General features: G+C 39.5%; 1 protein-coding gene across 2 annotated transcripts in view; it reads left to right on the forward strand.

The window, feature by feature from the left end:
• PLXNC1 (plexin C1) overlaps positions 1–13,389 on the forward strand; it is a 70,671-nt gene that overhangs the window by 28,161 nt on the left and 29,121 nt on the right. For both annotated transcript variants that reach the window (XM_072923215.1, XM_030261398.4), the window contains exons 10-17: positions 2,334–2,473; positions 3,509–3,688; positions 4,954–5,041; positions 5,955–6,161; positions 6,275–6,466; positions 9,862–9,961; positions 10,984–11,085; positions 11,435–11,538. In XM_072923215.1, coding sequence (XP_072779316.1) covers positions 2,334–2,473; positions 3,509–3,688; positions 4,954–5,041; positions 5,955–6,161; positions 6,275–6,466; positions 9,862–9,961; positions 10,984–11,085; positions 11,435–11,538 — 1,113 coding nt within the window. The remainder of the gene's footprint in view (positions 1–2,333; positions 2,474–3,508; positions 3,689–4,953; positions 5,042–5,954; positions 6,162–6,274; positions 6,467–9,861; positions 9,962–10,983; positions 11,086–11,434; positions 11,539–13,389) is intronic.

Raw genomic sequence — 13,389 nt, forward strand, 5'->3', positions numbered from 1 at the left:
ACTCTATTGAAGCTGACAGGGCTGTGCCGATTTACATTACCTGAGGACCTGGTGCACGCTTTCTGTTTGTCTCTTTGCATGTTTACTTTAATCACATGCCTCACAACTAGTGATTTTTATAAATATTCTTCTGCTTCTCTGCTGTGGCCCCTCTTGCCACTGGGCATTGCTCCCCCTGCCATGTAGCATGGAAGGCCAGGGGCTGTCTGGCACTGGGGAAATGAGCACTGCAGACCCTAGTGAGGGTATTAGGTCCTTCCTGTTTTCAGGAAGGAAATTACTGGTTTCATTTGGTGCTGAGGCAAGTATTGCAGATTATGGCGGTCAAGCTGGGTGGGAGTTGGACTCTTGAGTAGCTGAGGTAATTTACCTCAGTGCTGTGACTGCACTGACTCCAGGAGGCCAAGGCAGGATGCTGTGAGGGAGTCTGTGCTGTGTAGCCTCAGGGCAGGCATGATTTCAGAGGGGACTGAAGCTTTCTGAGTTAACAATATTTTCCATGATTTCTTTGTGGTGTAAGAAAAGGAGCAAGGCAGGTAATCTGAAGCACTCTGTGGTGTGTGGTGCCTGGCAGAGAGACCAGTGGGAGCCCAGAAGCACCGCAGCAAAACACTGCACCCCTGAACAATGAGTGCCTGGCATTTCCCTCAGCGGGGTTCACAGCCCTGATCCATGTGTTTGTGAGATACTGTGGTATTCTGCTGCTTCAGGGATCCCTGGTAGTTACCAGTGAGAACCCAAAGCAGTGTTTTCCTCCTTTCTGTGGTATTTGACTTCTGAATTTGTGTGAGGATATTGACTGTCTTTCGTGCACTAGAAGTTGAACACAAGAAGAAGGATGCAGGTGAAGAAAAGTAATAGTGGTTTGCTGGCTTGAATCTCACAGATTTCTGATTCAGTTGTCCTGTCCCAAGGATTAAACTGATTTCCAGATCATTGTGGGAGTGAATTTTCCCCCTCAGGCTGTTTGTGAGGGATTTCCTTTGCCTTTCTCTATTATCCATACAAGAGGTCATCTTGGAGGCCCTTTTGCAGCCCTCTGGCCCCAGCCTTTGCACTCTCTGGCCTTTTCCTAAGGCACAAGTTGCAGCTTTCTGTCAGTGGTGACAGATGCCTCATTTATTCTGGAGTGCTCCAGCATTCAGTGAACCGTGGTAGCATGTGGGGACAATGTGCCGGGGACCTTTTCGAAATGGTCAAAGTGTTGTGACCCTGATGGTCCCCTCAGGCTACCAGTCCAAAGTCTTAGTGTTGTTTTGGGTGCATGAAATGATTAATGGTGAGAAAAACCTGTGGAATGGACTTTCCTAGAGGCTTTGCACTAGCCCCTTAGGATCAGGAAGACTGAACTGTCCAGTGAATGTGTTCACAGGTGCACAGGAAAAATCAGGATAATCACAATGCTCTAAATACTCAATTTAAACTAGTAGTACAGGCTGTCTAAAGTTAAGCTGAAAATGGTTTGCCTGAGGTCCCAAGCAGTTTGTGGTTTCACATGCGTATTTTCCTGTTTTTTTGAATGTTTCAGTTTGTTGTCTGAAAGATAGACAGAGAGGAAACTGTGTGATTGTAAAACTGGGGAAGCAGAAAAGCTGATTAAACATGAGATGCTGTCAAAAGTATCAAGTGAATAGAGTAGGGAAAAAAATATCTCTTCTTGCTCGGTAGTGTTAGTAAGTTAGAATAAGTAAATATAGACAAAGAAAAGCACAGTTTTTCTGCAAGACTGTGACAACATCAGAGCAAACTAGAGTTATTTTTAAATGCTGGGTAACTTAGCGTAAAAATAAGATACCAAAAGACTCCCCTGCAGTTGTTTTATACCTTTAATTCTATGTATGGCTTTGAAAAGACTTTCTAGTAAAGCTTATTCTAGGGTGCTTTCTCAGTTTTTCATTTGAAGATTCCACCCTGCTTCCCCTTTTCAGGTCATGAAAGATGCCTTCATTTGTTCATCTGATCTCTCATAGTGACAGCACCATGGGTTTTGTCTTGCCTTTTTTTAGTTCTTCAGGGGTCACATGGAATGTATCATTTCAAGCTGAGTTTTTATGCTACCTACCTTCCATCATGTTAGACTGTTATTCCTTTGGGCAGTTTTGTTATGAGATAAATTGAAATATAAAATACGTAGCTAAAAATAGTTGGCTCGTAATGAAGTTGTGATTGACAGTACTTCCCAGGATTAAGTTTAACAGGATTTGAAATTATTAATAAAAATGTATCCCAGTGCCATAAAATCTGCATTTCTGTGTGGTGGTTGTTTTTACAGCTGTTGCTTATCTGCTCAGCCTTTTCATAACCAGATCTTGTTTTGCTTTCTTTCCTAATAGCATATCAGCATTCAATCCATTGAACCTTTGTGGATTTCTACATTAGGCAAAAGTGAAATAACAGTCAAAGGAAAAAACTTTACACATGCATCAGGCATAAAACTGATACTGACTGGAATCACTGGCTGTAAACCAGACATGTGAGTTAAACCAAAAAAATAACACTATTTACTTTGCATGGTGAAAATTATATCCATTTTGCTCTACCAATATGGTTGTGTGAGCAGTTGTCATATACCTTTCGTCAGCAGAGCAAGAGATGCTCTGCAATCTTTTAATTATACTTCCACACCAAAGGATGAAAATTAATTTGGTGTTTGAGTACAACACAAGGGATGGATGGGTTGTCAGTTCTCTCAGTAGCAGTAGGACAGTTTTGTATCTGTGGCTCTCTATGCCTTTTAGCAGGCACCAAGAAGCTAAGTCACAGGAAAGCCTCAGTTTTTGTTTGAATCTCATCTGCTGCAAAATATTCCTCATATATTCTAGGATTCTGTTTGTAAAGCACAGACACCGTGCCAGGGAATGAAATCTCTTGTAAAACAGCTCCTATTTTTCTCTGTTGATGATCACACTGTGTAAGCCCCTAGATAATTAGGCAGTCTTATTCTGAATCAGTTATTTTCAGGTGCAGCTGCAATGGCTGCCTGTGATTAGGAAACCCATTTTACATAGCTAGCACTTGAAAAAGTAGTGTTCAATTTTTGCTTCAACCATGAATTTTCAGGGAACCACAGGAAAAAAAGGAGAGAAAGAGGGTAAGACAGGAAGTAGAGAGAAAGAGGAAGGAGTGAAAAAACAAGAAGAAAGAGAGAAAGAAAAAGAAGAAAGAAAAGGAAAATGAAGATTCTTGTTCTTGACTAGCTCATGGACCGTCCTGGTAGCACAGAGAAGTACACAGTGAACAGCAAAATAACACGTTGCTTTACATAGCCTCATCCCAGGGTTGATTATCTATACTGTTTTCTGTGCTTATTGTGTCACATAGCAACTTCATTCAAAAGATGCCCTACTTTGTCTCTTCAACTCCCTGCTCTCTCTTTCCACCTCCATCTGGCAGCTCTGATAGAGATTCAGCTCTCTTCTCCTTATTGCTTGCTGTAGGCTATAGGCTTCGTGTAGTAACACCAATAAGTGGCATCTGTGTTTCAGTGTTTGTTTTCTTTCTTCTTCAGCATTAAAGTCAGAAATGTGCTAAATGATACACAAATGACATTTGCTCTCCCACCAACACGTAAAGAGGCCAAAAGTATATGTATTCAGGCTAATGGGAAAAAATGTTCACCACCAATGACCCTGCATTATGTTTCTCTGCCATCATGTTCTAGAATTACACCAAACACCTCCTGGATCAGGTAAGTTTGTCTTTCTGTGCTTTTAATGTATTTTTTCAAATGTAATTGCAGTGAGCCAATATAAGCCTTCTTCCTTAGCCAGACTGCAGCTGAAGCAAGCTTGGAAGACTGCTGTAACCTGTTGTGTTGGATGAATTTAAGCCTGTGAAGTGATCTAGCAGATAGGGTCATGTTAGCTGCAAGATGGATTCTGTAGACTTCTTCTGCCCTACCTCAGGTCTCCTTTATAGAAGTCAAAAGTAGTCTATTCCTACTAAACCTAAACCCAAAATATAGATAGCATAAATTCTAACTCAAATTAACTTTGATTTCTTGATGCTAATGCAGCCTTCATCTGTGAAACAGTATTAAGTATCAGTGGATTGGAAGTGAAGTGAAAATAATAATCATTGCACTGCTGTACACAGACTTGCTTTACAATATGATTCCCTGAAGCCAAAAGAGCCCTTTTCAAGCCTTTGCTGTGCTCTGTGGAAGACTCACAGTCCTGGTGAAAGACTTACAGGGTGGTTTTAAGGATCTTCTCTGGCACAGCTTTCCACCTGTCCCTGTGCTTTCACAGTTCTTACCTGTTCTCACGTTCTGAATCTGATATCTTGTCGAGTGAGGATTTGAGGTAATGGGTTAGGCTGACAGCTGGAGCAGCTAAGCAACCAGGATGCATGCCCTCATCTCCAGGTGAGAAGCAGCTCAGGCAGCTGGAAATTAATAATACCTTAAGCCACTCCAACTCTGTACACCAGAGATTGTGAGCCACAGCCCTCAGACACAAGCACCATTGTGTGCTGAGACAGATGGTCTGAGCACCACTGAGAATGCTTCCTGTGAGGTGCCTGGCACGATTGAGTTTGTCCTGAAGAAGGCAAGAATTAAGCATAGGCAGGGCTGTGCTGGGGCAGTGAGACGCCACGATGCTCTTTCTTCAAGACAGAATATTAAATCATGGTCAAGTTCTTTGGCTGCATAAATAGAAAAAAAGATGAAGAGTCCCTGAAAAAGAGTATACGTGTGTGTGCATTCAAGTCATGTGTATTTGGGGTAGCAAAAGTATTTCCCATTACATTATAAGGAAAGAGTGGAAGTACACTGTATAGCTCAAATTATCTTGTTCTGCAGTTCAACTCTGCTACCAAAGCAAAATGCACTTGAATAGTTTATTCAGAGCTGAAACCTTAATACAGGACTTGCCTGTGGGAAGACAGATAATATTAACCACCCTTTCTCGTCACATTTGTTTATGTTTTGTTTTGCTTTGGTTTTTGCAGTGGTGGTCGCAAAATTACTACAACTGGTAGAAATTTTAATGTAGTGGACAGTGTGATTATTTCAGATGACCAGAGATCAAACCTCACAGTAAGTCTGAATGTCCTTTATAATACCAAGTAGAGGTCCCTTGATGCATTAGATTGTTTTCCTAATTTTGAGGAGAAGAGACCTCAATAATTTCCAACCACTTGCACGGACATGTCAGTCACCCTGCTGAAATAAATATGACCACTTACAGGATTACAGTTATACACATTCTTAGTACAGAATCACAAATACACATAAGCTGCTCTCCTGCATAATTCCCTGAGCTTTTTTTATGGTCTAGGGACTTGCTCCATATCTGTCCTTTATGAGTCTCCCTAGTCTCCACATATGGGTGTGTTGGAGGAGGGGGTGCTATACTTCCCTCTGGCTCTGTGCTGAAAGTCCAAATGGTACTGCTGCCTCAGTGAGGGGCAGCAGGCTGGAGCTGATATTGGAATGAAACTCTTTATCCAAGGTTATGAGGAGGTAAGCACTTTGTTGATTCTTGCAACACAGAGACCAGAACACAGCATCATCACCCAGTGCAGTAAGCAACGACCTAATGCTATAATAACCGTAGCAACCCCCTCTCTCAGAGTTAAGTTAGAAAGAGCAAATGCCTAGGAGTGCTGGAGGGCTTGTCTTACTCTTCTCTTGTCACCTGCATTGAGGGAAAGAAGGAGAACTCTTTGTCACAATTCCTGTCTCATTGCAGGAAATAGTTACCTTAGCAATGAGCAATCAGCCTTAGAGCAGTGTGCCATGTGTGACAAATGCACTTAAAGGTAGACATGGACTCAACACAGAAATTTGTTCAGGTGCTCTGCATGCAGCCCTGATCTCAGAGAAGAGGCTTAGCAGGTAGCTGTGTGAAGCCAGGAAGACATTAAAATGAGTTTGAGTGCCTCTGTTTGTGATTGTACCCACTGTTGAGTATTTAATGACTGTTATAGTTTTGCTATTGCATTTCTAGGTCTCTAGGTGTCCAGGAAATGCATCTGAATATCATTATTTGACACCAAGCCTGAGCCATGCAACAGAGGGTAAAGTTGTTGATATGATGTTAAAAGTGGATACTACCTTTATACCATGTGTCAAATTACACTATCACCCTGACCCAGTGTTCATTAACTACCAGCTGCATACTGAACTTGATCCTGATCTGGAATTAAAAATATATGTAAGTTTCAAAATAATAAACTACAGTACCTAATTTAAAATAGTGCTTGGAGATAATTTTCTTTTCTTACTGCATTTAGTGACTGATCATTGCTTTCAATTTTTTCCCTCTAGAAAGAAAATGATAACTTGAATATTTCTAAAACGGAGGTAGAGGTTTATCTATCATATATGACTGGTGCACAGACCAAAAAGATATGGTTCAATGTCCAAAATATTACCAAAAAGCCAGACCGTAGCACCATACTGTGCAAATTCAAAAGGGAAGGAACGGACAAGATTGACTTCTCCACAGTGAAAGTTTTTGTAAGTAGAAATCCCTTTTGTTGCAATTCAGCAGTGTTTGAATGTTTATACAAGAGTAGTGAAATGTATCATTAATGCTGTCACAGTACTGGTAGCACAGTTTTCTTCCTCACACCTAAACGTGCCTGCCTAGCTTAGGTACCACTGAGTTCATTTTCTGTGGGGTATTGTCAGAGGTAAGCTTTGCAGTCAGAGCTGAACTCGCTACTGCTGAACTCCAGGAGAGCAGTAGCTTGTCACACCTCTTATCTGCAGAACAGACATCATTGGAACAGCATCACTGTCTCCAGGAGAGTCCTTCATCTTAGATCTGTAAGCAATCTAATTCTCCAGTTAGGCCATGAGAAAAAAGATTCTGTTCTCCCAGTCAACTTTTCCTACCAAAGTAGGTAAGGATCTGTCTCAGGGATCACCAGTGAGACAGAAGGCATTTCTGGATGAAAAAGGAGGTGAAATTCAGTGTGCACTGGGAAAGCTGAAATGCTTTGAGTATGTGGCACAAAGCCAGGCCCAAATATAAGGACATTAGCATGGATGTCAAAGCTGAATTGCAGCTTAAGATATTTGCTCCACGAATAAGATGATGATACAAATTTTTTAAAATTCTATGATTACAATTTAAGAAGGAGAAAAATTATGCCAGACTCTTATTGCAGTGTGTGGTGGTATAAAACTGAAATAACTCTATTGACTTCAAGGCATATAGCTCATAGCAAAGATTAACAAAGCTATTATTGTTTTTTATCACTTTTAACTGATCCCCCATCTGTGGATCCTGCCGTCTGAGCCAGTTATGGCATGGAAAAGCCTTTCTGAATTTGGTGTTGCATTTAAAAATCAGTGTTGCCCTGCTCTGTCACATGCTCATCCTGCAGACTTCATAGAAGTGACTGTCATAGAAAGGTCACCACTTTACTAAAGCAAATCAAATGCAATAGTTGTCATGTAACATTGCAGTTCTAGTATCTTAACATTTTTTTCCAAAATAAGAAAAATATAGAAGTAGCAAATCTTCACATTTTTAAAAACCTTATGAATAGATCATCATAGAAGAAGTGGGACCACTGAAAAAAGGATAAGATGCGTATAAAATCTAAGTTTGACTCAAGAATAAATGTATCTCTGGCCTTAGTTTTCCAGGAGAAAGAAGATATTGAGTGTGGGTTCAAAGACAGATCAGTCTGCATGGAGGTGTCAGAGTAGAAAATGCCGTTCTTGTGACAGAAGGAAGATTCAGATAGATGATAGAGCTCAAGACAGCAGGAACAGGATCATTCCCATTGTAACACTGAGGGAAAACTGACACATTACACTGTAGGCTTAGAAGGAAAGATTTTAAATAAAACAATAGTCAGGAGATGTACTGTATGACTGGAGAGCAGCAAATAAAAATCCAGTATTTTAAGTTGGATAAAAAAACCCAAACCCTAGGCAAATGGAGGCTTGCTGATTTAATCCTAGCCCTATGTAACACTTTATAATGTATTCTGAATTACTCATGAAAGACCTGGAGGTAACTGGAAAATGGGATAATTGTCAAAATCCTTTTAATGAAAGCAGATCATGCTAGATATCTTTATTTTCTAAGATGAGTGATTTCCTCAACAACAAAAAAGCTATAGATCACATGTACCTGGAAGTCATTCAGTAAACTATTTAACATGGTGATTATGAGGGCGCCAGGGGTTAGAAAAACCAGATGCTGTGTGTAGGGAGCTGACTCTGGGCAATTCTGATATTCCTACAGATATACTTTAATATCACCACTGACTTGAACACAAAAGTAAGGCATGTGCGGGTAACACTTGCTGATGACATAAAGCTCAGAGGCATTACCCATCCAAAGAAGGTTTTATAATGTCATGCGGAAAAATGAAATTAATTTAGGAATAGGAATTTGCTTAATTCAGATGTACCTTACATAGTCTGTGATTCATAAGCAAGAAAAATGACAAGGAAAGAAATGAGACCACTAGATAGGAAGGTAATGGTGAAGAATAAAGATAATTGAAATATTAACAGATAATTAAGTGAATGCTTTGTCTCAGTTTTCAATAAACAAGGAAAAGTGAAAGAAATTTCTGCTTTAGGAAGCCTTCAGCTGGACATGAAAAGTCTAGAAAAGTAGAAGTATTAGTCATAGGATGGGTAGAGTATTTAGCCACTAATGCTGAATGCTTTGAGCCTTGGAAAAGGCTAATGGGATCCTAGGTAGGCACAGACCAAAAGAATTTTGCATAGGAACTGTGGAAACATGGAAACATCAGAGGAAAAAGTAACATTTGATGAAGGAAATAGATCTCCTTTGTCTCCTGTTCCTTGTGGCCCTGGAAATATAAAGGCTGTGTCTTTCCAGCCCTGTGGGGTTATTTTGCTTGCTTGTGTCTGTATAGCTGTGATGTGAGTATCATTTGGCAGTCTGCAGCTGCCCTGGCTGCTCACCTCCTGTGACAAGCCACTGATTGCAATCACCAGATCTCTGCCTTTCCTGCTGTAACCCAAAATAATTTAAACTCAACCCTCCTTTTCAATTATCTCTAGCTCATTTCTATTCCTGGCACTTGGTGGTATTCTTTTTATATGCCAAAACGTATTTTTGTGTCTAGCCTGTTTATAGTTTTAGCTACCCTTTATTTATGTGCTTTTGCAGATCCTCTTTCAGATCCTTCTTTGTGAAATGTCTTCTGCCTTAATTATCAGTGGTAAATGCCTCAGTTTGGCATTTAGCAGACTTCAGCACTTTCATGTATCCCTAAGAATTAATGCCTGTCCTGCCTTTGACAAGCCCACGGCTGGGGGATGTTGTACACTGATTGTAACATGTACATGTTGTACATTTATCCTATGTTGCATTTTTTCTTAACAACCCTCAGGAACAATGTCCTACATAAAGAGGTTGAAACTTCCTCAGAGAAATAGGGAAGAGGGCTGTAGGCCAGGTGTCTCTGAAAAATTCTACTTCCCTCATTCTTATATGAGTCTTATCTTACTTTTCTGCTCAGCAGAGTAACACTGTGAGTGCAAACACATGCCTTCCTTGTTTCAAAATGCTTAGCAGTGACTCTGAGTGCATGAGCCACTTGGCCAGCTGGAGGTTAGATCTTGCCTTTCATTTGAGGGCTCTAGTTTACAGCAAGAGCATGACAAAATTTGGTGGTATATAAGGACCTCTAAAGTTTTTCATCATTGCTCTGTTAACCTACTTAAATATAAATACAGTGAAATTTAAGTTAATGTTGGTTTATATGCATTTTGCTGAACCTCTACTATCTTCCCAATAATCTACCATTGTCCTTATGTGCCTTAAATACTTTTTTTTTTTAATACGTTAAATGTCATTTTAAGTACTGGTATAATGCCTGTCCTCTATTAACACAGCTATTGCTTGTTTTCAGGTCAAATTAGGAAATTTTGAGCATGAAGTCAAACCAACATCATCACACATATATTTATATGTTCTCATTTTGCTGCCTATTGTGGTGGGTGTCATTATAGGTAAGTACAATAATACATTATCAGCTTTTGATTTACTGAAGGGTATGATCATGACACAGGCACTATACTTACGTGTCTGGAACTGTCACAAACAGTCTGATGATTTTACCCTGTTCCCTGTAAGAGTGGACAAAATTAACTGTTCTGGTGGTGAAGTCTAAATTGTCAGACTGAAGCACATCACAAGCATGTTACAAGACAGTGTTTCTGTCTGTTCTGCTGGGATTACTCCTTTTCACTTCATGAAGCAAGCCACAGAACTGACATTCTTGTGTCACAGCTTGGTCCCTTCCAGCTGTCAGAGCTCAGCTACCCTCCTGTTCCTGGGGCAGACGTACCCTAACAAACTGCTTATCCTCAGTCAGTGTTTGTGGTGTTTCTGCTCAGTCTCATTTGGATCATTCATGAATTTGTGGGCCATTACAAAACTGAAGGAGGTAAATAGTTATACCCTTCTCTTCTTGGTGCTCCCTTCTTTTTCTGAGTTTTTTTTACCTGGTTATATATTTGATAAATTTCTATTTATTGTAATAAGTGTAGGGGATTGTTCATTTGGTTGATTCCTTTTTTTTAAAGTTAATTTTTAAAAGGAACCATATGTCATGCCTTCATTCTCTCTAAATAAGTTTTAGAAAAGTTAACAATTGGTAAGTGGATTTTCTGTTCAAAATAACTGTTTTTTCTGTTTAATCAGTGGTACCTTAAGTAGGTTGCTATTAGTAGAAGTGGTTGTCAGAGTCTGCATCTCACTGTGCAGGCTGTATATAACAGGGGGTGCTGGACTTTCTAATAAAGTTGGATTGACAATTCAAGACCTTGTTAAAAGGAATGATTTTTCTAAAGATTGGGGTATATATAGATCCAGATAACTAGGGCTCTTGGGTAGTAAACAGGGACAACAATGAAATAGTAATTGTACAAATATACATTAATCTTTTTGTTTCTTGATAATAAATTATGTCTCGTATAGGAGTTTTCTGTTCTGAGATTTCTGTACTCAGAGTCTCTTTCTTCCTTTTTAGCGGCATTCATAGTTACCAGATACAAATCCAAAGAGTTAACTCGTAAACAGAGTCAGCAACTTGAACTGCTGGAATATGAGATTCGTAAGGAAATACGCGAGGGTAGGTCTGCAGCATATTTTCTGAACTGAAACTGTCAAGAAGCTCACATTATATAAACATTGTCATTTTGTAGCTGTTAGCATATTTTTGTGTTGTATCAGAGCTCCTGTTTAATATTTCATGCACTGCTGTAGCAGATAGCACTAGGCTAATAGGATTGCATGTAGTATTTCCTTCAACAAAAAAGTAGGTTGCTACTTTCCAGCTCATAAGAGCTTCAGCTGTAAAAAATCCTCTTCTCTGAAAATTGTTTTTGAAGGACTATCTAATGGGGCCAAGTCATAATTGTGAAGCTGATTATGTGTCAACTAAACTAACTCTGGGTGGGGATGGGGGGGTGCTTTTTCAGGATTTGCTGAACTGCAGATGGATGAATTAGATGTGGTGGATAGTTTTGGAACGGTTCCCTTCCTTGACTACAAACATTTCGCTCTTAGAACTTTCTTTCCAGAGGTAAATATTTACAAGTCTTTCAGTTGTCAGCTCTGACTAATAGTAAAAAAATTAAGGAAGGTCAGGATCAAATAACTAAAGAAAATACTACACAGTAATTGCAATTTTTTCTCACAAGAAACAGTTTTTTCTCACAAAAACATTTTAAAATCAAGAATTACCAAAGAACACTTAAAGCTGTATATCTCTATATTAGCCAAGCCTTTGTGCTGTAGCTAAAGCAATATTCTTGAATTTTCAAGGGTTGTGTGTGTATCCATTCCTTTTTGTTCAGCCTCACTGAGCTGCTTGCCTTTCAGGCCATCTTAACTAAGCTATAATTTATCCATTGCTTTTTTTGTTCCCATGCTTTCATTTCCAATGCTATAGCTAATTAAAGTAACAGTCAGGCTAGCTAACAGGCTAGCTAACATCATGACACTTCCTAATTAGACTTGTGGGATGAAGAAATGGCTCTAAGATGGTGCTGACTTTCTACAGCAAGGTGCTGACAGAAATGGTAAGATGTTGATTCAAAGAGGTGCAGCTCAAATGCTTAGAAATGACATAAGTAGTTAAGTGTTTTCCAGTTTAGAGGCAGACATTTTCAGTGTTCACTAAAGCAGTTTATGCCACTGCATCAGATGACCAAAGAGGTGTTCTCTTGAATATTTTACTTCTCTTACTATTTTTTTTTTTTGCCTGTGTGGCACCTTATTAGGCTGATAAGTGCCTTTGCCACAGCTTTCAATATTACATTGTGATGATAACCGGTGCTTACAAGCATTATCCAGTTGGCAGAAGCTGTGATCTCAATTGGTGATATTTTCCTGTATGACTGATGCCAGTAAGTAGAAACTTGGCTAGTTTACGGCATAAATGGTATGGATGTGAGTTACCTACCACTCTTCATATATTACTCATCACTGCTACAGCCAACTCTTGCACTCTTGTCTGCACAGTGCTTCACTTTATTGCTGTTTGTGATCCTAGTAAAGGCTCATTGTGATAAAGTTAAATACATGTGATAGTGCAGAATCAGGGTCTTTGGTTTTTGTACAATGCCAGATACAAGACAGCAAAGCAGAATAATATTTAGCAATTACATATGCAAAATCCCTATATAATTTGAGTCCAGTTCTCACACCAAAGGATGCTGGGAATATATCTGCTGGTCCTACTGTTATGCTGCCAGCCTAATTTTTAGAGGGTCTCCTGGTGGTTTAAGAAAGTGGAAAAGAAACTTTACTTCCTGCATCTCTTTCCTTTCTGTTTGTTTTGTTGCCAGGTATATTAGCATTAAAATAGCATATTTTATATGCTATATAAATTCTTAAGAATATACCTTTTCCTATACTTTCCCATGTCAAAACAGTAATAGTCTGTAGAAGCCGGCTCACTGGAAATGCTGTGCTCTATGCAAATAAAAAGTTAAGGAAAAGAGGAATGAAATTTGCCACTCTGCTGCAGTCTGTAAGGTAAAAATGGGAAAGGGCCCCTGTTTTGCCTTGGTGAGTCTCATGCCACTGCACATCCTGGAAATTATTTCAGTTGGATTTTGTCTGTTTGAAATATTTATCCCACAAAGGTACACTTGCTACTGTTAGCTCTCTACAAACATACGGTGTCAGTCAAGTTACTTAAAATGTTGTATACCAATTTCTTCTGCTAAGTACTTACTGTTTACATTGCAGGAGTGTCCAAACATGCTTTGTGCTGTATGAATGTAGCAGAAAAGCAGTCCTCCACTGGACAAATATTATAGAAGAACAGAAAACCCAGTGGGGTATATATTGCAACTGAGTGTCAGAAGGGTTGACAGAAGGGTCAAAGTGACAAACCACCACTTCCTTCGCTAACCACATGTGTTTT

The sequence above is a fragment of the Taeniopygia guttata genome, chromosome 1A (genome assembly GCF_048771995.1).
Source record: "Taeniopygia guttata chromosome 1A, bTaeGut7.mat, whole genome shotgun sequence".
Classification (NCBI taxonomy): domain Eukaryota; kingdom Metazoa; phylum Chordata; class Aves; order Passeriformes; family Estrildidae; genus Taeniopygia; species Taeniopygia guttata.